A 26367-nucleotide genomic window follows, 5' to 3' on the forward strand; every position below is an offset into this window, starting at 1 on the left:
CCTTAATCAGTGTTTCTTATTGTAATGACGACACCCACATACTCCCAGGTGCGCTTCTTGATCTCCAGTTGTTTCCCAGTTTTCCTAGAATTAAGGAATGCAGACACATCAGGTATTTAATATTTACATTTATTTAGGAATGCTCTTGACAACTGGCCGTCACATTGACCTTTCTAGCCTCTTCCTTGCTCCTTAGCTTTCTAATTTAGAACACTTAAGAAATCCGATCAACGGAAATCCATTGGTATTGGATTACATCCTGCCTAGAGGTGAAGTTAAGTTTGGTAACTACTCAGATGGGATTAATATCTGTTTTCCATAGAACTAAGGCATTTATAGCAATTAGTTTGGGATGGGGGTTTATTAAATATGTCTTTCTCAGTCAATCACTGGCATTAGGAAGAAACTTGAATGGATAATTAATCATGATAGGAGATATGATTTCTTTTCAATTCTCATTATGGTTATACATTTTTTTACAGTATATTGCACTTTAATGGGATCATCGATTCTAATCACTTCATGTTCATAGTCAATACTTATTGACCACAATACTATTTTGGGGCTTCCCGCGTGCTACTTGGGTGATTTAACAAGTTGTGTTTTTTAAATATTTCTAAAACAGGTAAAAATATCAATAAATTGTGTTTTCTAGTTAAAACCCCTTAAAACAGGATAAAATTCTTAGAACTGAAAGCCCTTATAGGATCTTGTGCAGAATATCTGCTATCAAAATGGACCTGAAAGAGAACATGACTACAAGTTTGGCATGACTTTGTTGTGCAAAAGTTTGGACATGATGGTCATATGTATTTTTTTTTAACCTCAGCTCTCAGTAACAATATAATTATGTTACTCTAATTTCACTAGATGGCCTGGAACAAGAATGAATGCACTGCTAGGTTCTTTCATATGGGCATGGTGCAAGTGCCAGAATGGGGTTCACAACTGCACCTCTAAGAAACCACTTGCACCTAAAGCCAATTGAAGATTCTGCACCTTTTTCAGGCCATAAGAATTTGTCAAGTAAAGGGCTCCTTTGCATCTTGCATCACTTGGCATTCCTTCTCTGCAGGGCATTCATAACTTACATGGAAGGGGTCTGGCAGGGGATGCCATGTGCTTTCCATCCAGTATGCAGTGCTGGCATGCTCTATCAATGCCACCACTTTGTGTTACATTCTTGGAGCACAAAGCATTACACCTGTGAGTTGCAGGCACAACCCATGAGGGGGGGACAAATAAAGACATGGCTCTTTGCTGTATATGGTATAAGTGGTGTATAAGATGGTCTAGAAAGGTTTGGCAATGAAAGAAAATACAAAAACTATCTTTACTTTTAAATGTTACTTTACATACTAAAGGGATTATAAATAAGTACTGTCTTAATAAATATTCTGTGTGGTGTTGCTGTGTCTATCTGAACTTTCGACTGTTGTCTTTTAAATCCTTACGTTAACGGATTGCTATATTGCACTGGCCCCACATTAATTTTAACTGTGGGGACCTCATTTTAATATTTATATGTAAATCATTGTGCAATTTCTCTCAAGCTAAACAAAGCCCTAGGGAATTGACTAAAGTAACAGCAACCCTAACCTGAAGGCATAATATATATATATTTATACATGATTTCATGCACCTGTTCTGTACACACTATCACACAGACTGACCAAACATCTGCCTAAGCTTATTGAAAGTTAACGACATCCCTCTGATAAGGATGAGGTTGGCTACAACTATTATTTGTTACTGTACAAACGAACTGAAGTTCAGATTACAAGTTTAGTGACCACTATTCACAGATGTCTACATTTGCAATATAAAACAGCTAGAGAACATATATGTAATAATGAGTCATCTCAAATTTCAATTATCTAACAATACTACAACAATTCTTTTAAGATTTATACAATTGTGTGTTTTGTCTGTGCATAGTTTCATAAATTCATGGCTTGACTGATTCCACTTTATCTCTCAAGTGTTAAAACTCTTCACCACTCTAGTGTTCAGTTTGGCGTCTCAGCTTTCCATTAAAAGAGAGCACTTTTCCTTCTTTGTTCAGTAATCCAGGATCCTGGACCCACATCCATCTGGAGCATCTTCATCACCCATTTGTCTTTGCGTGCTCCATCAACAAACTCATCTAAGGACAGTTGGCCTAGTGAAATAGGAATGAGAAGAAATGTGACACTTATTAATACACTAAGAAATCATAACACAACACAAAATATTCGTTTTATATCTTCCCCAACATTTACATTTATTTTTGTATCTCTAATACAATAATTTTGTAAGGCCTAGTATTTGGTTGAACTTAATCCAATGTGATATATGTACCGGGTTTTAGATTTTTGTAGATTTTTCTAACTCTTTAGATGTATATTGTACAAGGATCACTTTAGTGAATTATCCTGTAAAAAATCCTGTTGAATGTAGCTGCTAATACCTTAATGGGACTGAGTAAAATTATTAACACCTAAAACCATTCAATGTATCACCAACAGAATCAACAAAATCCAACAAGCTATCACCAACTACAATCAAGTTATTCCAAATAGCAAACACTTAAATAATCCCCATCTTATTCAGTAGCGCCTGAATGATACAGTATATATATATATATATATATATATATATATATATATATATATATATATATATATATATATATATATATATATATATATATAAAACTCACAACCAGCATCAGAAGAAATCAACCCAACCACAAATAATATTTATACCGTTTCTGTTCTCTTCACTAGATCTGTACCATTGCTTACTGTTATTTTTGCAGCCAGCAAAAGCTACATTTGTTTAGGACTATCCCATTTCAATGGAGAAAGAAAAATGTTGTCCTTTTCTTGCAAATCTTGCACAGTGTGCTATAAAGGTGGCCATACACAGCCAGATTTGCTTTGTAGGCAAGGCTGCCAAACAAGTACAGCTGGGCCAAATTTGCCACCTACATGCTGGGTCAATTTTTGCTGATCCATTGGGACCTACAGCGACCTGAAGAACAAGGACCGCATCAATGTGCAAATATGATACCCATCCAACTTGGTTTTCAGACGTTCCCGACTGATATCTGGTCAATTTTCAGAAGAGAAGGTCCCTGGCAGGCTTCATCCAAGGTCAGATAAGCACTGATTAGGTCTAAGAAGTCTGAATCAGCGGCTTATATCTGCCTGTGTAAACTATTCTCCTTGCAAGGCTTTCTACAACTTAAAGATAGTGTATAAAAGGGGCTTTAGCGATTCCAACACCACAAAGTGTGTGCAGGTTATATAACAAACAACTATAGTATCTGAGCTAGCTTTACATGCATTAACTAGGCAGTTACTGTTACATAATATAGGATTACAAGTGGTGGATTGAGAAAATAAGGTCATTTGCTAAAGATCAACCAAACAAGGGCTGTGATCAGCTTACAGCCTGCAACCTCTGCTGCTCCCTAAGTTGTGTCTGAATGACGCAGAGGCTAAGGGATGAGTAGGGGATGAAGTCCGGATACCTACATGACTTTATCCATCATGAATAAAATGCTGCTGAACGTGGTCAGCACTATATACAGTACATTGGGAAAGTCACAGGTATTTGTACTCCAAAATGGAGCACAGAGACATGCAGCAATTCTGCCAAGTGCTCCCAATTTTTGCAAATCACCCCTATAGTCTGCATGCGGCCAAACGTTGATGTAACAGTATGGTGCACAGTGTAGCACACGATACATATCGGAATACAATAAATTCTAAGGGGCAAATTTACTAAAGGGCAAAGTGACTGCTGAAAATTCATCCAGCCTGACGTCATTTCGGTACTTTGGTGATTTACTAAAACGGTCGCCGGCGTAACTTCTAGCGGTACTTCGCTCCCTAACGCCTGGCGAATTTGTGCTCTGGTGAATGGACGTAACTACTAGGGATGCACCGAATCCACTATTTTGGATTCTTCCGAATCCCCGAATCCTTTGCGAAAGATTCGGCCGAATACCGAACCGAATCCTAATTTGCATATGCAAATTAGGGGTGGGAAGGGGAAAACATTTTTTACTTGTTTTGTGACAAAAAGTCACGCGATTTTCCTTCCCGCCCCTAATCCGAATCCAGCTGGAAAAAGGCCGAATCCTGGCCAAATCCCGAACCGAATCCTGGATTTGGTGCATCCCTAGTAACTACGCAAATTTAAGATGCAGATTTTACTGAACGTAGATAGGAGTTCCTCAAAAAATAGTTGAACATTTTTCTAAGTCACAAAAAAGCTGGAGTCTTTTCCTTTTTCAGGGTGATAGGCTGAAAAATAGCGTAAATTTTTTTGGGGGTAACCGGCTTCCCCCCTACATTTCCTAACATATGGGACATAAACTATACACTGGGCTCATGTGTAGGGCATTATAACAACTTTATTTTATTTTATTAAGGTTTCCCGGGCTAGTGTAGTTAAAGTATTTGCTCCAACATATACATTCATTGTACTTTAACTTCCCGCAGTATGCAAATTAGGCAACGCTAGTGCAACTTCGCTTAGCGCAGTAACGCTAGCACAACTTCGCCAGCGTCCGGTGCCCTGGACACAACTTCAGATTTCATGAATTTTCCTGGCAAATCTACTCCTGGCGAAGTGTTGCGCTGTGAACGAAGCTGACGCTGGCGAATTTTCGTAGGTTAGTGAATTTGCCCATATGTCTTGCTTGTGCAGTGATTATATAATAGAGCATATAAACCACATAAAGACCATAAAGAACATTACCATCTCCATTTTCATCCACTAACTGGAATATCCTCTCTACGACTTGTTCTGGAGAAAGCAAGGGAGTTCTTTCATCTTGTCCGTCACGACAGACTTTTTTCAGGTTATAGATGGACTGTCAATGAAATAGGGTTATGCTTAATATAATTCAACTAGTGAAGCAGTCATCATGAACATTTGGATTGTGTGAAAAGAGATTGATATTAAGTGAAGTAATAGTAGTAGTAGTAACTATGTAGAACAAAAATATAGAAATATTTTTCTCACCTCAATTATTTCTAGAAGTTCTCTCTTGTCTATGCAGCCATTCCCATCTCTGTCATACACTTTAAATGTCCATTTCAGCTTGTGCTCTAACTTTCCTCTTAACACAAGGTTCAAAGCTGCCACGTATTCCAAAAAATCTATAGTATTATCCTGCAAAAGAAAGTGAAAACGTTGTTACCTGAATATACAGGTACAGGTATCGGACCTGCTATCCAGAATGTTTGGGACCTGGGGTTTTCTGGATAACCGATCTTTCCATAATTTGGATCTTCATACCATAAGTCAACTAGAAAATCATGTACAGTAAGGGGCAGATTTATCAAGGGTTGAAATTTGAATTTTTGAGTTCTTTTTAGTGGAATTCGACTAGGGAATATTCAAATTTTGATTCGAGTTTTTGAAAAAATTCAAATTCGATTTTCAAAATTTATCATGTACTGATTCAAATTCAAATATTCGCCACCTTAAACCTGGCAAATTGCTGTTTTAGCCTATGGGGGACATCCTGGGATCAATTTGGAGTTATTTGCAGCCTTCCTGAAAATCCAGGTTTTTTTATTATTAGATTTTGCAGTCAATCCCATTCACCCGCGTTTAAAAAATCTGAATTTTTTGAAAAATTTTGGTAATTTTTAATTTGAATTTCAAGTTCATGGGAGTTTTAACAAACTCCCATGAACTCTAAATTTGAGCCTTGATAAATCTGCCTGTAAATATTAACTAATCCTTATTGGGTTTGCTTCCAATAAGGATTCATGATATATTAGTTTGGATCAAGTACAAGGCACTGTTTTATTATTACAAAGAAAAAGGAAATTTTGATTATTTGGATAAAATATAGTCTATAGGAAACAGCCTTTCCATTACTCAGATCTTTCTGGATAATGGTTTTCCCGATAACCGATATACTTTAATAGTAAAACAGTGCCTTATATTACATTATCCCAACTAAGATATAATTAATCCTTATTGAAGGCAAAGCATGCCTGTTGAGTTTAAATAAGGTTTAAATACATTTTTAGTAGACTAGGGGGCAGATTTACATAGAGTTGAATATCGAGGGTTAATTAACCCTCGAGATTTGACTGCCGAATGTAAATCCTTCGACTTTGAATATCGAAGTCGAAGGATTTACCGCAAATAGTTTGATCCTTCGACTTCAAAGCTTTTTTTAAAGAGACAGTACTTCGACTATCGAATGGTCGATTAGTCAAACGATTTTTAGTTTGAATCGTTCGAATCAAAGTTGTAGTCGAAGGTCGAAGTAGCCAGTTTGATGGTCCAAATTATGTGGAAAACCCCAGGTCCAGAGCATTCTGGATAACAGGTCTCATCCTTGGACTGCAAATGATCCAGACCTTTGATCAGTTATTTCATTTTACACTGTACTTTTTTCCTCTGTGATATTGACACTCAAATTGAGCTTTATTTTGCCACATTCTTCCAAGCCGATTGATTCCAGGTTGTTCATCTTCGTTGCTTGTTCAGTTTTCAAATCGTGATGCCTATTCTCAGTTGAACTGTGATAAACGCTTTGACTGGGACATTGTAGGACATTCACCTTTTTGTTCTGAGCCATTACTCTGTTATTTTGGCCTTGAGTTTGGGATCATTATCCTAATGAAAAATGATCTTTCACCCGAGTTTCCCTTATTCAGCATTCTGAAAGAAGTTCCATTGCAGTACTTTCCTGTATTTTGTACCATCCAATTGTAGTGATATAAAATGTTTAGCATTTTTCTCTTTGGTAGGGTTGCCAGAGATGAATTCTCCCTTCACCTGGGTGTCAGTCACTGTGGGGCATCTCTGCACTTAGGAATAGATTCTACTGTTTTATATGTGCTATCTCATTTGACCTTGTTTTGAGTGAGCATGTGAGTGCCCTCTGTTCAAGGTAGCATAGAGTGCAGCACTATATTTACAAATAGCCTTATTCTGTTATTTCTGTTTTAATAAGATGTTGCACAAGTTGCATTGCACTGGTCCCAGTGTCTTTGAACCTTTTAAACAGATGCCACTCTAGTGCATCACAAACCCCCTTTCTGCAGTAACTGTGGAGCACTGGAATCATCTCCTTAGTGCCTCAAGTACATCAGAGTTTTTAGTCTTTCTTGCAGCACTGCCTACAACATATACCACTAATGCATGATACTGTATGAGTGCACTGTAGGGCACCTTCCCTTGGTTTAGTTGCTTATTAAACAATAAACAGCATTTGTGCATGCATATAAGTGCATTAAGAATAAAATACAGTCAGGGCTAGGGCCGGTATTACGACTGTATTTGCCTTTGAATTTGTCATCCCTACTTATTCTGCTACCCTCCTCTGATCTGCCCCAATCCTGTTTCCTTGCTCAGCCTCCATCCCTTCTATCTTCAACCTTGCCTCTTCACCAATATTTGGTCTGCTCCGGCCTTCCACATCACAGCTCTGCCATGTTGCATCATCATACCTAATTGGTTAACCTTAACCCTCACTATGATTTTTTGCATTCCTCTCTCAGTCCTGCCCCAGTCCCAACTCTTTCTATGCCATCGGCTGGTTAGGTTCCTACAGAAAGTTGGCAACCCTATTTGTATACATATATATTGTGTACATGTATTATATATATATATATATATATATGTATACAGTACAGTATATTGTACATCCCTAAGCTCGTGTAAGTGACAGCAGCACTGAGCATATGCAGTGAATCAGCAGACAAGAAGATGGGGAGCTACTGGAGCATCTTTAGAGACACAGATCTTCCCTGCTAAAAGGCTGCTTTCGGCTTGGGCCGGTACAGAAGCCAAAAACATAATGTTTCTAGCCTACTTCTAGTTAAGATTTAGTTTTCCTTTAAATAAGCAGCACCCAGTGATAATCATTTACCTGATACCCAGGGCTAGTGCTCCTGTTAGCAGAAAACTGCACCGGCCTTGGGTACTTCTAAGCAAGCACCACAGGTGTACATGCACAGTAGAGTGAAAAGCCAAACTTTAAACAAAAAGCATCCGTTGGCCTGTGGCCATTGAAGAATGAAGAAGTGGCGCAGACGATTGTTCCATGGTGTTTATTTGGAAGTATCAATTAAGTAATTATAATCATTTTGGGTGCATCCCCTGTGATTTAACATTTCCTTCTTTAAGTATAGAGAAGATTGTTTTGTCATTGTCCTTATCAGTGGAGTAACCAGATGTTACTGGGTCCCACAGCAAATTTATTTAGGGCCCCCCTACATATTCAGAGGTTGTCCTGTTTTACCAATATATGTTGAAATTGATAAATTAGGGCCTCATGGGGACCCTATATTTCCTGGGCCCCTTGGAGCCGCAAGGTCTGCTTCCTCTGTAGTTACACCCCTGGTCCTTATGTTACCATGTGTCTGTGTGTGTTAGTTTGAGGTATCTCTTTATTTCTGAAATAGTTCAATGCACTTGTTACACCTTGAAATTAAATGGATCATTGCTTTCTCCCCCAGCTCTTATCTAAGTCTTTAGTTTAGCATAAACTATAAATAACACTTCAAGCAAGCTAAGGATAGGATGACAGAGAAGATCAAGCACAGAGCACTACCTAGTGTTCAAACACTAAAGTAAAAAAGAACCATTTCTACAATAAAAACTCTCCTAAAAACACTTTTTTATTTTTGACAGTTCTGTTATTTTGTCTTACATTTATTTATACATTAAATTAAATTACTTATTTGACCTGACATATTTTCGCCTGCTTTGCCTGTCCATATATGCCTGTCCATTTATATGCACCCACCATATAAATAGTGAAAATACAATATTAACTAATAAAAAGCAATAATAAAAGTTAACCCTCACGAAAACTTTATTCATGGTGCTGAATTTCATCCAAATCAATATAATATGACAAATAGCGAAAGAACCCAAACCTCCAAAGGAAGTGCAATTAATATAACTAAAAATTATACACGTCACTATACATAATCTGCACGAGTGCATTGGTGGAAACTTTACTTCTAATCCTTGTCAAGATCACACATCTTTCTTCAAACGGGTTCCAGCATAAGCCATCAGTTTGCACTGCACTACTGTGTACAAGTATGGAACCTGTTATTCAGAATGTTGGGACCTGGGGTTTTTCAGATAACAGATCTTTCCATAATTTGGATCTTCATATCTTGTCTACTAGAAAATCATTTAAACCTTAAATAAGATAGTTTTGCTTTGAATTATATATTATATCTTGGATCAAGTACAAGGTACTGTTTTATTATTACAGTGAAAAAAGAAATCATTTTTAAACTTTTGGATTAATTGGATAAAATAGAGTCTATGGGAGACAGCCTTCCAGTAATTCGGAGGTTTCTGGATAACGGGTTTCCGGATAGTGGAACAATGAATATGGTTTGTTATGAACATACTTTTTTGACTATTGTTCTTATTAAGGAATATGTATAGTTTTTGCTATCTAGCGCTAAACAAGAACATGAAGTCAGTTTCACTTTAGTACTTCCTGTAATTTCAACACAAGTCCTATTTATTATGTTTATTTTAAGCAATGGTTAGTTGTATACTGTCCCTTTAATTCAGCTGGGCAAGGAGAGAACATTCATGCTAGTTTGGGGCAAAGTGATCATCCTTTAGGTGTAGGATCCATCAGGTAAAGGTGGGGCTGGAACTGGGGAGTCTAAACTAAATGAACAATACAGCACCATTGGTTGTTATACTGACATGCTCCATTCATAGGAAAAATGCAAATTTCATGTAAATGATTTATTTGCAAATTCCTGAACCAAGCCACTTGTATGTGCTGCATACAACTGACTCATGTTGCTTGAACATTAGTGAGTTGTTTGCATAAAAAAAAAATTGAATTAGAAAACATATAAAAAAAATCATGTGTGTTAAAATACTGCAATGCTACCCTACCCCAACTGTTAATATCAAACAGATTGTCAGGTGTTAAAGAAAGTATAGAAAGACTATTGGGGCAATGTATTATTGTTTGTTAACGCAATTTTTTCGCAATGTAAATGAATTTTTCAAAATATTTATAGTTATCGATAGTGTTCAGTGTATTAGTGATGTGCAGCCGCCCGAAACCCCTGGGTCGGGCAGGTCTGCCCTGGATCCTGCACAAAATCTTCAGGGTCACAGGGTTGAGCTCTTCTCCTGCTCTTCCCGCTGCAACCTAGCACTGACGGCTTCCAGCCCCTAAATTTATAGACTCATACCCACCCCTGTCCCTTTTGTGACATCACTGCAGGGAGGGCACTGGTCTATAAATAGAGGGGGAACAGCGGGCTGGGCCAGGTGCAGGTTGGGAGGGGGTGGGTGCGGGTCAAGAATTTCTCAACCCGCACACCACTACAGTGTATGTTATAAAACTTCTTAATGAAAAAGTTGTTACGTTTGCTCCAAAATTTTACTCCACCTTCAAGCAGATGTTAAAGATTTGCAATGCAAATGAATGAAGAATATTACATTGCAACATGCAAATTTTTATTCACAATTTTTTTCCCATTGCGAATTTTATTACATTTCCCCCTATATGAGCATCATGGTGGTGCAGTGGTTGGTGCCTTGCAGTGCTGGGGTCCAAGGTCCAGTTCCAACCAGGTCAATTATCTGCCAGGAGTTTGCATGTTTTTCCTGTAATTATCTCCTGATAAAAATGATCATAGTGCCTGTGATAGGGATTCTTAACTGCACATTTACTTTTGGAACAAAGTGATAAACAACCTCTGAAAAAACATTGCAAAAAATGTCAGTGCTATATAAATAAAATATAGTAATAACAGGGTGAAATTGTTTTTCACATGTTACATGTATAGTTACATTTAGTAACAAGAGGGCAGAAACCCCAAAAGTTGCCCTAAAAATTTCCATGTTGTGAAGTCTGAAGTTTGGAGCTTCTTTGGGGGTTCTTGAACATAGAAAACGTAGAAGCCTAGAAATGTGAATCTTCATCAGGCAATGTGTAGGTGCAGGTAGTGGTTAGACCTTTAATAGCTTACCTCAAGTTAGTTACATGCCTGTAGAGGGCTGAGGAGTTATGGGAAGGTAGCCAGTGTGGGGGCAGATCTGGGGGGATGTCCAGGAATAACTTGTAGTGGTTGAGGGGGAACTGTGTATGGTCTAATATCATTGGACATTGATCGTCATTGCTGTTTCTTAGAACTCCCTGCAGTTCCCTATTTGAAGGCTCTTATACCAGGCATACCACCACAAATGGGATTTGAAAGTTTTGGCGTCCTCAATAATACTGTACCTTCCAACATTTGAAAATCAGAAAGAGGGACAAAATATCTGATACATGCAGTGTGGCAAAACATCTTGGCCATGGACACCATTTTCCCCTGGTTGGTATATCAGCATCAGTTGCACAAAGTGCACTAGCATTTTAAGACAGACACAGTGGCTCCCACCTTGTCATGGCATATTGTGGCCCTAAGCATTCCATGACACACTGTGGCACCTGCACTTCATGACAGTCACAGTGAGAGTCCCCCAGCCTTTCATGACCCAGTGTTGCACAAGCATTTCACGCTACATTATGATCCTCAGCATTTAATGGCACAGTGTAGTGCCAGGTTTTCATGACAGTGTGGTGCAGTTTGAGGAGAAGTAAAAGTTTTAACAAACACAGAGCCTACAAAGGACACAATGGTACTGATGATCCTTTAGGTAAGGAGGGTGGCAGGTACCAGTATGGGCCTTGGTGCCAGTAGAAGGGGAATGGTGCAGACTTGTGGCCAGGGTGCAAAATTAGCGCATAAAGCTACAGTAATCTACCTTTGTATTTTTTGAACACTGACCCCCAGAATGCTGTTAATGAACAGTTGTGAACCTGGATTCATCTTATTAATGGGTATCTGTATTTGTTTTTTTTTTTAAACTTCTTTTTATTAAGATTTTTTCATTTCATTGCATACAAAAAGAAAGAAAAGCATTCCACCCACACCCCACCCTCCCACACAGAAAATAATAAAAAAAAAAAAAAAAAAAAAAAAGAGAAAGAAAGAAAGAAAGAAAAAGAGAAAAGGGGAGCGGGAAGGGATAACCTTTCTGCTACATTCTAAAGTGTAGTCGTACTGTTTGTTCCCTTGTTTAGTAGCCAAAGTGACCAAGTTCCCAAAAATGTATCTGTATTTGTTATTGATCAATTCCAACAGCCACTGTTAGTTTGGAAGATAAAGCTAACACTTGCGCCCCACATTTCTAGGCAGTCATACACATATACGCAGTCATAATCATATACACATGAAATTAAATACGCTCTGTGAATTGGCAATCTGTGCATTATCTGCGTAATTTCACCACCATATTGACACAATACAATTGTAGCAGGGAAAATTCATAAATAGAAGCAATACTTCAGTCTTTGTTAGGTAAATAGCAGTTATGGGGGTATAACATTGGTGATAAAAACTTTAATCACATTTTCATTTTTTTCTAATATACTTGGAACTTTTTGTTTGAGTTTTATATAACAGTAAAATGCCTCCTGGACTTGACCATCTAAGGATATTATAAGTCACTGTGCCTTTATATGGTCATGGAACTCCTTGGTGACTTGGTATCCTCACATTTTACAATATTATTCACTATATAATTAGTGTACTCATTGATAATAATATAATATTAAAATAATTATTTACTGATAAGAAGCGACCATAAAAATCTCAGTCCAACTAATAAAGTGAGACAACGTTATCCAAATGAAAAGATAAAAATCTGCCTGAAAGGGTGGGCCACAATCATTACCAATCACTGTGCAAAGCTGGTACATAAAAGACTCTGATACCCTAAAAGACTTAGAGGGGACCCTCTAAGTATTCTCTTGTATGATGTTAAACAAGCAAAATAAAATGTACTTGTACTAAACAAACTAATCAAATGTGTTTGTAAAAAAGCAACACAGGGTAGTTGTAGTTCCTGGGATCAAATGCTGGGTTATGACTTTATTTAACAGTGATCCCCAACCAGTGGCTCGTGAGCAACATATTACTCACCAACTTATTGCTCCCAGTGGCCTCAAAGCAGGATCTTATTTTAGAATTACTGGTTTGGAGGAAAGTTTTGGTTGCATAAAATTCAGGTGTACTGCCAAAAAGATCCTCCTGTAGGTTGTTAATCCACATATTGGCTACCAGTAGTTAATCACAGCCCATAATTGTACCCCAGGAACATTTTGCTTATGTGTTGCTCTCAAACTATTTTTTTACATTTGAATAAGGCTCACGGGTAAAGAAGATTGGGGATCCATTGTCTATAGGGTTGCCACCTTTTCCAGAAAAAAATACCGGCCTTCCCTTATATGTATCTTTTTTGCCTATTAATAACATTGTGATCGGCCATCATTTTTACCGGCTTGGCCGGTAAAATAGCAGCCAGGTGGCAACCCTACTGGTTTATAACTACTATTCATGTAGATCTACTGAAATTGAATGATCAGGCTGGTAAAATGTTTGATATAAAATTAACTTTTTAACAGACAGCACTGCGAAAAGCCTTTATTATGTGTGGATCCAGACCCAGGAAACAGCAATGCTGCAGACCTTATGCAGTCTTTTATCAAGCTACTAAAGGTGGCCATAGACACACAGATAATATAATACAAAACAAATTTTAATCGGGTGCCTTTGAAGCCACCCAAACATCGGCCATTGTTAGTGCTGAATCGTCAGATACAGGTACAATTCTATAGCTTCTACCTGTGTGTCTGACGATTCAGCTCTATACGTGTGTGTGTTGAAACGAAAAATCTTTTCCAAGAAAGTTTGTAATCATTACGTCTATGGCCACCTTTAGAATAGTGAAAGCTTAAACATTTATAGTGGAGCTCAGTGCCATCTATTGGTAACTGATAATATCGCAAGTGCAAAAAGGGTTTTTTTTACAGTTAAAATTTAAATGTATTCAATGGCACTTATCTGTTACATTTTAAAAGTGTAAGAACCCTTCACCAATTTTTACAAGTCCAAGTTTAAAATTAAATTTATATTCCGCAGAAGAATAAATAAAATAAAAATACAATTAAAAAACTGTTACATAATAAGTTATCATGGAGTACCACCACCTCCAACCTACGAATCCATTGTGCTTCTTTACCCAGTAAATTTTTACCAACTCAGCATACTTTTGGCGCACCTTATCTATAATTTAAAATTTACATTTTTGCACCCCATGACCTTCTTTGAGAAAATGACATGAGACTGCATGATCCATTGGCGTAACAAGATTACTGGGCCCCAAAGCATATTAATTTTAGGCCCCCAAAATATCCAGAGGTTGTCCTGTTTTACTAATATATATTACAATTGCTCATTAATTAGGGCCTCATGGGGCCCCTATACCTCCTGAGCCCCTTCCTTCTCTGTAAATATTCCCTGGGCTTGATCGATTTATTTTTTTTTGTTAATTGCTGACTTACGTACTGAGATTCTCTCTCTGAAACTACGAGACGAGAGGTTTGACCTATGTTAGTCCACATGGACATTTTATTACACAAATTACATATGAACTCTCACATGTATAGTAGCTATTCATTTTTATAGGTACATCCTTACTTGGAAAGTACATTACGCTTCCTTTCAGCAGCTGCATCCAAGGGAAGGTAATGTTCCATTTCTCCTCTTATAACAGGTTTTACTAGCCTAAAATCTCATTCTCCACATTATGGGTAGGGGGTATTTTGAAATGCCTCTGTTGCAGGTATACCATCCAAGAAAGGGTCTATAAAAATTATTCTTCTGCAGGATATACATTTTATGTGAAACTTGGACTTTTAACAATTGGTGAAGGGATCTTACACATAGGTTAGGACTACATGGACGTTTTTGGCACAATCCGACGCGCTGCAACAAAACGCCAACGTCAAATCACAAGCTACGGAAACAAGGTACGTAATGGAAATGTCGGATAAAGTCGCAGCATTGATCCGACGTGACACAACTGTTGGATGCAGACGCTGCACGCGTCTGATTGCACCGAAAACGTCCATGTAGTCCCTAAGAGGCATATTTATTATGCTGTGTAAAATGAAATTCACTGAAAAAACAGTGTAAAAAGCAGTGTAAATAAATGGCAAATTTTTCAGGGTGTGTGTAATTTTACACCATGCAAATGCCAGATTTCTCCAGATTTGCTGCTGTAATTTTACACTGCTTCCATCGGTAGTCACTCTAAGAAAAAACGTGTAAAAATGTTACAACGTTTTTTGCACAGTGAAGCCTGGTGATGTGTGGTTTGTTATCCAGCTGTTTTTTATACAGCATAATAAATATGCCCCTAAAAGTATATAGATAACAGATAAGTGACACTAATGTATTTATGTAATGTATCTCATCTTTCTATTAAACCCAGCTCGACCATATTCCCATCCACGATTTTATTTTATTTATCAATACAGATAACTCAAAAAGTTGGGTCAGGAGAAGACTCAATAAAATCGAGTGAAAATTGGAATTGTAAAAATGTATAAAAATGTTGTAAAAATTGCTTGATTTTTTCTGGTTATCTGGTTAGATCGGGATATCTTCAAATTGTAAAAGGGACATCTCCTATTGACTTACTGTATACACGACCTCGGCAGGTTTGAGCGGATTTTCGGATTCTGACTTTTACAGCTTTGGAGTATAATAAATCTTGAAAAAGGTTTTTTTCCTCTAAAAATTCGACTTTTTTCTTGGTTTAATAAATAACCCCCTGAATGTATTAAAATAGTGACTATGTAGAAAAACCTTTCTTATATTAGGAATTACCAATAGGTGGCACTGTGTTACACTATAAATATTTGAGAATGCACTATTGGTTGATGGCAGCTTAATAAAAGACTGCATAAAACAGGGGTGTCCAAACTTTTTACAACAAGGGCCAGATTTGGTGAGGTGAAAATGTGCGGGGGCCGACCATTCAGCCTGACACCACTATCCCTTCCGAGGTAGCTAGCTTGCTGGATCATTCCAGGATCATTCACTCCAGGAGATGGACGCGTACACCGCGTTTCGGAAGTGGAGAAGTGGAATCTGTTTGGACTTATTCTCTGTGCCTCAATTAATAAAGGAATCGCGTACAGTAGCAGTAATATTTACTTGGTCTATACTGCTGCCTGTGTGCTGTGTGTGTGACGTGCCGCTGAAGGAGTTACTGGCACGTAGTGACGCGCCACTCTCGAATACTTCTTTAGAGGTGAAGGTGTCAATAGACATTCTGACCTGCCAGTAAAGTGAATTAAAGAAGTATTGCTACGCGATTCCATCTCCGGGAGTGAATGATCCTGATCGCACTGTGCTGGCGGGCCACATTATTAATAATTTTATGACGGAGGCTGTGGGCTAGTGTAAATTTGAAACCGGCCCGCAATTGGCCCGTGGGACGGACTGGCATAAGATCTGAAACACTGCTGTTTCCCGGGTCAGGACACATGCTTAATAAAGGCTTTTAAGAAGATTTTTTCTTTTCCCTGTGCAAATATTCTGGAACAAGCAGATAGATATGTCCATCCTAGACATGCACTGTATGATTTGACGTTTGAAGTGGTGCTGACAAATTTCCTTGAGAAACAATTATTTTTAACATACAGATGAACTAGAATCTTTGCTATTATATTGTTCTACAATACATCTATTGCCACTGATGATAGAAAAATTGTACTAAAACTCTAATATGATGTAAACAATATTGGCAGGACAATGGCCCAATGCTTAGCACTGCCACCTTACAGCACTGGGGTCCTTGGTTTAAGGCCAGCCAAGCTTTGTATGTGCTCATTATGCTTGAGGTTGTTTTTCTCCAACACCAAAAACATACAGGCAGGTTAAAGTGGTGGTTTACCTCAAAGTTAATTTTTAGTATGCTACAGAATGGCCAATTCTAAACAACTTTTTGACTGATCTTCTTTATTTATATTTTTCAGTTTTTTAAATGGGAAGTCACTAAACAAATACAGGTATGGGACCTGTTATCCAGAATGCTCGGAACCTGGGGTATTCCAGATAAGGGATCTTTCTGTAATTTGGATATACATACCTTACGTCTACTTGAAAATAATTTACATATTAAATAAACCAAATAGGCTAGTTTTGCTTCCAATAAGGATTAATTATATCTTTGTTTTTAGTTTTATTACTACAGAGAAAAATAAATCATTTTTAAAAATTGGAGTTATTTTATTATAACGGAGTCTGTGGAAGATGGCCATTCCGTAATTCGGAGCTTTCTGAATAACTGGTTTCCAGATAATGGATCCCATACCTGTATTAATAAATGCTACACACATGCTCTGTAAGGCTACAAATGTATTGTTATTGCTATTTTTTTTAAACTAATCTTTCTATTCAGGTCCTCTCGTATTCATATCCAGTCTCTTCTTCAAATCAATGGATGGTTGCTAGGGTAATTTGGACCCTAGCAACCAGATTGCTGAAATTGCAAACCAGAGACCAGCTAAATAAAAAGCTTAACAACTCAAAAACCATAAATGATAAAACAATTAAAACCAATTTCAAATTGTCTCATGATATCACTCTCTACATCATACTAAAAGTTAACTCATAGGTGAACAATCCTTTTAACTGGTTTGTAAAAAACATCTGACCATACTGTAAATATTGTAGGGATCGTAGATAGTAACCCTCGGCCTGTAAAGGTGGCCATACACGGAGAGATCTGCTTGTTTGACGATGTCGCCAAACAAGCGGATCTCTCCCCAATATGGGCTAATCTCCCCCAATATCGGGCTGATCCAATCGTGGGCCCTAGGGCCCAACGATTGGATCCCAATGATGGGTAACGGGCGGTCGGATCGCGGGACCGCATCAAAGAACAGATGCGGCCGCTATTTAATGGGATTTTTAGTCCCGTCCGATCGACATCTGGCAGACTTTCGGCCAGATATTGATCGGGGAAGACCGCCGGAGGGCCAGATACTCAGTCTGTCGGCATCTTTTATCGGCCCCTGTATATGTCGGCCCTATATAAAGAATCAATAATAACAAAAACGTTAGGAAAAAACAATTAACTTGTTGCAATGGCAGGGACTCATAATTGCAGATATTCAATCAGACAAAATGGTCCTTTGTTATCGTTATTTATGATCCATGTTTTTGGTAATTTGGATTATCTATCAGAACCAACTAATTGCAGTATTGCAAATAACCAACAACTTGAGACATAAACAGTGAGACAACTAAACAGCATCATTTAACATCATAGGGAAATGAGTAGTGATAAGTCTGTTGAAGTAATATGGATAGTAATGTGGATGTCCTTATGTAAGTGCCCTGTTTCTGCAGATGGGGAGTCTGAATCAGCATTCTAAATCATAAATCCACATCTATCAGATAATCCCTGCATAAAATAAAGCCAATATGACATTCATGGATTTACATCTTACACATCCTAGACCTTATCTTTCCTTTGCACCTGTTCAATAGCCATACCACAATGCACAGAACACAAGATTCTGCAGTACATAACACATTTTTCCAACTCTTGAATGAAATTCAGCAATTGGACATAGATATTAACAAACTTCTGTCATTCTGTCAAATAGAACATTACTTTTACCATGAAGAATAAATAGATTATGTCTAATTCTATGCTTGGATTAAGGGTAAGGTCACACTGGGCTATTCAGGGAGATTTAGTCGCCTGCGACTAATCGCCTCGTCTTTGTGGCGAATAAATCTCCCGGAACGCCTTCCCTCACTCTTTAAATGAACTTTTAGTATGAGGTAGAGAGTGATATTCTGAGATCATTTGCAATTGGTTTTCGTTTTTTATTATTTGTGGTAAGTTATTCAGCTTTTTATTCAGCAGCTCTCCAATAAAAAGTAGAAATAACAATAAAAGTGTAACTTTATGGAGCATTTGTTTTTTGAAGGGGTCAGCCACCCCCATTTGAAAGCTGGAAAGAGTCAGAAGAAGGAGACAAATAACTTAAAAACTATAAAAAAGAAAAAAATGAAGGCTAATTGAAAAGTTGCTTAGAATTAGCCATTCCAATACACCCAAAATGAATACTAAAGCAGCTGTTTATATCAAGTTAAGTGGCATATTAAAGAATCTCACCAAACTGGTATATATATATATATATATATATATATATATATATATATATATATATATATATATATATATATATATATATATATATTTAAGTAAATATGCCATTTTACATCTCTTGCATTGAACCACCATTGGTCTGTGTGCTGCCTCAGAGATCACCTGACCAGAAATACTGCTGCTCTAACTGTAACAGGAAGAAGTGTGGAAGCAAAAGACATTACTCTGTTAATTGGCTCATGTGACCTAACATGTATGGTTTGTTTGTGTGCACAGTGAATTCTACGATCCCAGGGGCAGCCCTTATTTTTTAAAATGGCAATTTTCTGTTGACTACCCAATGGCACATAATGCTAAAAAAAAGTATATTATAATGAAAATGTTTTTAGAGACCAACATTGTTTGGGGGGGTATAGTTTTCCTTTAAAAATGTCCTTGCACTTTAACAGAGCAAATATTAATAAGTATAGACTAAATGGTTTGGCTGCTTATGTTTTAAAAGAAACACCTCAACTACAGTTTTAAGGTAAGTAAAATGTAAAATCAGTATATTCAATAATATAAAATTGCCTGGGACATGCTACAAGTGGATGAAAGTGATTTTTTTTAGCTTGTTTGAACTGTAAATTTGCACTAGTAAACAACCTGGATGTGGACCAAAGGCGTTTATTGATGCATAGTGACTAATTATGATATTTCAGTGTGGGATCTGTTTTTTCACAACAGTTATCCAGAAAACACGACAGTGCCATTTCCTGTTTATACCAGCATGAGAGTAACTAAACTAGCATAAATCCATGGTAACGGTAAAATAATCCTAATGTTTTTATTTTGTTTAAATATTTTAAATTGCTTTAAAATGAGAGTGACCTTCATATTAGTTTTAGTTTGATGTAGTCAGTGGTTCTGTTGATGTAGTCAGTGTAGTCTGTTATAGATTTTTATGTTTTTTGTGGTTTTAAATAATGAAATATTTCTTTTTATAAGCTGCAAACACTACTTTTCATTCTAAAAGTTAATTTTGTAGGCAAATATTTTTTAATTAGTCCCAGATAACAAGTTTACAAAGTATTCTTGGCTTGGATTAATCAGTTGTTCCGTCATGACTGAGATGCCTTTGTTATAATATGTTTACCAATCTTAAGCATTTGGATATACAGTTATGGGACCTATTATCTGTAAACCCGTTATCCTGAAAGCTCCGATTTACGGAAAGGCCATCTCCAATAGACTCCAGTTTTAAAAAAGGATTTACTTTTTCTCTGTAATAATAAAACAGTACCTTGTACTGGATCCCAACTAAGATATAATTAATCCGTATTGGATGCAAAAGCTGTTGGGTTTATTTCATGTTTACATAATTTTCTAGTAGACTTAAGGTATGAAGAGCTAAATAATTGAAAGATCTGTTAACTGATAACAGGTCCTATACCTGTACAGAACTATACAGAAAGCTCCATGTACAAAAACTATACCAAAATGTATTCACTCACCCCATTTTTGTCGAAGGCTCTGAACATGTGCTCCACATAATCGGCTGCTTCTTGGTTGTTTGCCACCCCAAAAAAGCGCTTGAATTCATGCATGAATAGGGTCCCACTGGGGCATTCCACCACAAATTTCTTGTACCATTCCTGGAGCTCCTCCACATCAATCTCTACTTTGCTCGATTCCTCGCTCAAATGCTGTCCCATCTTTAGTAAAGGTTAAGTCAAATAAAATGTTATCTTTAAATATACATTAATTTTCGGATCTGCTATCGGGAATTGTTATGCCCAGTTTATTAAGGAATAAGAATTTTCTTAAATTAATTCCATTTCCCTGTTTATACTCCCAGAGATGGACATCCTCCTTTTGGAATTAATCATATTAAATGCATTAAATGCATTAAAATATTAAGTATTCTGCAAACATGTTTCCTATCCTCCTAAGGTTCTCTATAGCAGCTTAATAACAACTACTGGATAAGTAAGTGCAGACTACACTAATCTGCAGATTTACAGTGGCAGTGCCCCTCCTTTAAAATGTATCATTGCAACCGGTAGTTTCATCCAACAACCCAAAATATTGTTTCTGTGTTTACTCCAGACAGGTTAGCACAGCAAAGTGCAGAGGGAGACTAATACAGAATGTGTTGGCAGGGATGGATAAGCAGAATTAAGATCATTAGAAGATAATAACAAAGACCTTAATAACGCCTTTTAAAGGCATAAGAGTACTATAGGATGGGAAACATGAATATTATACAATATAAATTACTTTTATAAATAGTTTAGAAAAATAATGTAATATTCTTAATGTTTTATGAAATTATTTTTTAAAAATTGGCCAAGCTAACAAAAGAGGAACAAAAGAGGATTGATTTTTTTGATTTATTATAACCCAATGCTGCAAAAAGCCCCAATCTGAAAATCTCAGACCTGTCCAGGTCCTGTATAAGTCAATGGAAGAGGCCCCATTCCAATTTGAAGTTATCGTGGTCTGAGCTGGGTTTACCCCTGAAAATTTTTGGGAACAAAAATCATATAATTCAAGCGATTCGTGAAAAAGCCAGAAAAATTCATACAATTTGAGTTTTCGCATGATTTTGACTTTTTCACAATCCAATTCAATCGAGTTTTTTTTATTAATAAATAAGTAAAATCGACCATGGGAGTTTGGTCGAGCTTTTTTTTATTAATGCGATTGTTCCCCTTTAAGTTAACTTTTAAAATGATGTAGAAAGGGATGTCCTGAGACAATTTGTAATTGGTTTTCATTTTTTATTATTTTTGGTTTAGGAGTTATTTCGCTTATTATTCAGCAGCTCTCCAGTTTGCAGATGCTAGGGTACAAAATACCCCAGCAACCATGCATTGATTTGAATAATAGACTGGAATATAGAAAGATGAGTAATAAAAAGTAGTAATAATAATTAGGGATGGGCAAATTTTTTTGCCTTGTTTTGCCACAGAAATGACGCCCATAGACTTGTATGGCGTCGTGCGACAAAAATAAAGACGCACAAGAAAAGTTTTTTTGGCGCCCATAGACTTTAATGTGCGTTGGCGAATTTTTAGCGAAACTAAATGGGTCAAATTCGCCCATCCCTAATAACAATACATTTGTAGCCTTACAGAGCATTTGTTTTTATATGGGGTCGCTGACCCCCATTTGAAAGCTGGAAAGAGTCAGAAGAAGAAAGCAAATACGTCAAAAACTATAAAAAAGAAAAAATGAAGGGCAATTGGAAAGATGCTTAGAATTATCCAATCTATAACATTCTAAAAGGTAACCTGAAGGTGAACCACCCCTTTAATATTATGAGATAAATTCAGATTTTAGTAAATATCTAGTCTATTCTAGTCTATTAGAAAATCATGTAAATATTAAATAAACCCAATAGGCTGGTTTTGCTTCCTATAAGGATTAATTATTTCTTAGTTGGGATCAAGTACAAGGTTCTGCTTTATTATTACAGAGAAAAGGGAAATCATTTTTAAAAATATGGATTTTTTTGGATAGAATGGAGTCTATGAGAGACAGCCTTTCCTTTTATTATTACAGATAAAAAGAGAATAATGTTTAAAAATGTTAATTATTTGGATAAAATGGAGCCTATGAGAGGCCTATCCGTTATTCTGAGCTTTCTGGATAATAGGTTCCCGGATCACGGATCCCTTACCTTATTTATTAATAAAATAACTCGAATAAATCGGATTGGGAAAAAAACAATAAATCAAGCAATTTTTTCTGACTTTTTGCCCAAAAGGGGGGGTTTTGTCCAAAAACCATGAAAATATCAGATTGTTGGGCTAAACCAAGGGCAAGCCACAATAACTTACAATTGAGATAGGGACATCTACTATTGTCCTCGATAGGTCTGATACGGCGAATTTTCGGAAACAGGCTTCATTTTTTTAATATGTCAATAGTAAAAAAATGAAGCAGGAAGGGGTGGGGCCCTTACTATCAGAGGGGGATCAGCTGGTTGATGAAAACAAAATAAAAGCGCAGATTCTGAACTCGTATTTTTCATCTGTTTACACAAATGAAGAACCAGTAAGTGAAGGTTTCCTTCTTAACACTCCCAATTCTAGTAATACAACTAATGATGCATGGTTCACACAAGAAGAAATTCAAAAGAGACTTGAACAGGTTAAGATTAACAAAGGTCCAGGGCCAGATGGTATTCATCCCAGGGTAATTAGCGAGCTTAGCTCTGTGATTGCCAAACCTCTTTACTTAATTTTTCAGGATTCATTGAGATCTGGTATTGTGCCAAGAGACTGGCGAATTGCTAATGTGGTGCCTCTATTCAAAAAAGGATCCCGTTCTCAGCCTCAAAACTATAGGCCAGTTAGTCTGACGTCAGTATTAGGAAAGCTTTTCGAAGGGTTAATAAAGGATAAGATACTGGACTTCATAGCAAATCATAATACTATGAGTTTGTGCCAGCATGGTTTTATGCGTAATAGATCTTGCCAGACTAACTTAATTTCTTTTTACGAGAATGTAAGTAGAGACCTCGATTCTGGGATGGCAGTGGATGTGATTTACTTAGACTTTGCTAAAGCATTTGATACAGTGCCACACAAAAGGTTACTGGTTAAATTAAGGAATGTTGGCCTGGAACATAGTATTTGTACCTGGATAGCGAACTGGCTAAAAGATAGACTACAAAGAGTGGTGGTAAATGGAACATTTTCTAATTGGACCAGTGTTGTTAGTGGAGTACCGCAGGGCTCTGTACTAGGTCCCTTGCTTTTCAACTTGTTTATTAATGACCTGGAGGTGGGCATTGAAAGTACTGTTTCTATTTTTGCAGATGAAACTAAATTGTGCAGAACTATAGGTTCCATGCAGGATGCTGCCACTTTGCAAAGTGATCTGTCTAAACTGGAAAACTGGGCAGCAAACTGGAAAATGAGGTTCAATGTTGATAAATGCAAGGTTATGCACTTTGGCAAAAATAATATAAATGCAAGTTATACACTAAATGGCAATGTGTTGGGAGTTTCCTTAAATGAAAAGGATCTAGGGGTCTTTGTAGATAACACGTTGTCTAATTCTGGGCAGTGTCATTCTGTGGCTACTAAAGCAAATAAAGTTCTGTCTTGCATAAAAAAGGGCATTAACTCAAGGGATGAAAACATAATTATGCCTCTTTATAGGTCCCTGGTAAGGCCTCATCTGGAGTATGCAGTTCAGTTTTGGACTCCAGTCCTTAAGAGGGATATAAATGAGCTGGAGAGAGTGCAGAGACGTGCAACTAAATTGGTTAGAGGGACGGAAGACTTAAATTATGAGGGTAGACTGTCAAGGTTGGGGTTGTTTTCTCTGGAAAAAAGGCGCTTGCGAGGGGACATGATTACACTTTACAAGTACATTAGAGGACATTATAGACAAATGGCAGGGGACCTTTTTACCCATAAAGTGGATCACCGTACCAGAGGCCACCCCTTTAGACTAGAAGAAAAGAACTTTCATTTGAAGCAACGTAGAGGGTTCTTCACAGTCAGGACAGTGAGGTTGTGGAATGCACTGCCGGGTGATGTTGTGATGGCTGATTCAGTTAATGCCTTTAAGAATGGCTTGGATGATTTTTTGGACAGACATAATATTAAAGGCTATTGTGATACTAAACTCTATAGTTAATATAGGTATGGGTATATAGAATTTTAATTAAAAGTAGGGAGGGGTGTGTGTATGGATGCTGGGTTTTCATTTGGAGGGGTTGAACTTGATGGACTTTGTCTTTTTTCAACCCAATTTAACTATGTATGTAACTATGTATGTAACTAAGTATCCACAAAAAATTCCCCAAAAAGCCCAACCAGATTAATTTGAGGTTTAGTAAACAACCCCCAATATGTTTCAGTAATTTTGTATCAGAAAAAGTATTGAGATCCAAATTACAGACAGACCTCTTATCCGGAATTTAGGTACTCACATGTGTGAATATATTATCTGTTAAGGAAATGTATTTTAATTATTTAGTTTGGGACAGAATGTATTTTTACACATTAATCACAGAAAATAATAATAGAGGAAAAAAAACTTTTTTGTGACTACTCTCAGCTTTATACAATAATTTTTCTGAAATTAATAAAATGGCCTTGTATATTTGTATATACATATACCGAATTTCTATACAGAAAATTCACAATCATTTTTGCAAATACAGCTATTACATAAGAAATTATTTTAAAAAATCTTTAATATTCTGAGAGGATTACAACTGATATGTATCTCTAGTCCGGTGGCAAAATAGTGACCTGCTTCTCCTAATGCTGAAAGGCATTTACATAGGATTTTACATGTAAGAGGATTGGGGCAGTTTCAACAGGACACAATAGATTAAGGCACATGCAAAACAATGTGAGTTGGAATTGTTGTTACAGATGTATTTTGTACAGGAAAAATGATATATAGACTGACTGTCAACTATTCAGTGTAGGCCAAGTTTAACACTGTATTATTTGGCATGTTATATATTATATAATGCTATCATTATAGTTTTCAATGTGTTGTTTTGGAAGCATGTTTGTTTTATTACTTTATTTTTTTTCATCTTCTCCAATATTTCTCAATTTTGGTGGCATCTTATAATTTATATGGTACCTTAATAAATAAGATGTAAGATACTCCCAGACGACATTTCCTCCACATGTGGATAGCAATGGATTGATGTACACTGCCGTGTCGAGGGAGAATCCACTTTTCTGAACCCTGTCCGTGCTGCTGAATTTCTCCGCTGAATAACACTGAGCCACACTATATACAGTACCTCAAACATATACACTGAAACCAGGAAACCAAAGAAATTTTGTCAGGGGTGTGTTATGTTTTGGAAGCTGAGGATGAGTAGGGTATAACAGTGCTTTATCAGCAGGTTCATGCAGCCATTACACATCTACAGTAGCTTATTGTAATGCCTCAAGCTGTTTAGAAAGTATTGTGTATTCACAGTATAACTATTGTGTACAGTGACACCTACAGGCCATTTGTATAAACACCACAGGGTGCAAGGTTTTTCACAATAATAAATGCAGCCTACCAATTAAAAATGAAGCCAGTGTGTACAATTCCTTTAACTTTGCAGTGACACTCTCTCTGTTATACACAGGTCTGGGTTCAGTAATCAGTGCCATGTAATGATCACTAAATAATGCTTTGACAGTAATGTTTTAAATGGATTGGCCTAGAACAGTAGTTCAACCTATTAAACGCTGTGCCCTTTTGCCGGCCCACACTTGCAATATGTGGATTGTGGCAAATGCCAGAGGGGCTGCTGTAAGAAGCCATAGACAGTCACTATTTATTGGGTCTGTGAGGGGC

General features: G+C 37.0%; 1 protein-coding gene across 1 annotated transcript; it reads right to left on the reverse strand.

The window, feature by feature from the left end:
• Window positions 1-113: 113 nt before the first annotated feature.
• LOC108707686 (guanylyl cyclase-activating protein 2) lies at window positions 114-21176 on the reverse strand. Its single transcript, XM_018245691.2, has 4 exons — window positions 20541-21176; window positions 5020-5169; window positions 4753-4867; window positions 114-2161 (listed from the first exon to the last, which is right to left on the reverse strand). The coding sequence occupies exons 1-4, from the start codon at window positions 20739-20741 to the stop codon at window positions 2034-2036; spliced, it is 594 nt and encodes a 197-aa protein (XP_018101180.1). The 5' UTR covers window positions 20742-21176; the 3' UTR covers window positions 114-2033.
• Window positions 21177-26367: the final 5191 nt, after the last annotated feature.

This window comes from Xenopus laevis, chromosome 2L (assembly GCF_017654675.1).
Source record: "Xenopus laevis strain J_2021 chromosome 2L, Xenopus_laevis_v10.1, whole genome shotgun sequence".
NCBI lineage: Eukaryota > Metazoa > Chordata > Amphibia > Anura > Pipidae > Xenopus > Xenopus laevis.

Coding starts and splice junctions, on each gene's coding strand:
- LOC108707686 (XM_018245691.2), bottom strand. CDS start 20,741: ATGGGACAGCATTTGAGCGAGGAATCGAGCAAAGTAGAGATTGATGTG. Junction 4,868..5,019: donor AACTTCTAGAAATAATTGAG/GTGAGAAAAATA, acceptor TTTCATTGACAG/TCCATCTATAACCTGAAAAA. Junction 2,162..4,752: donor AGTGGATGAAAATGGAGATG/GTAATGTTCTTT, acceptor CTATTTCACTAG/GCCAACTGTCCTTAGATGAG.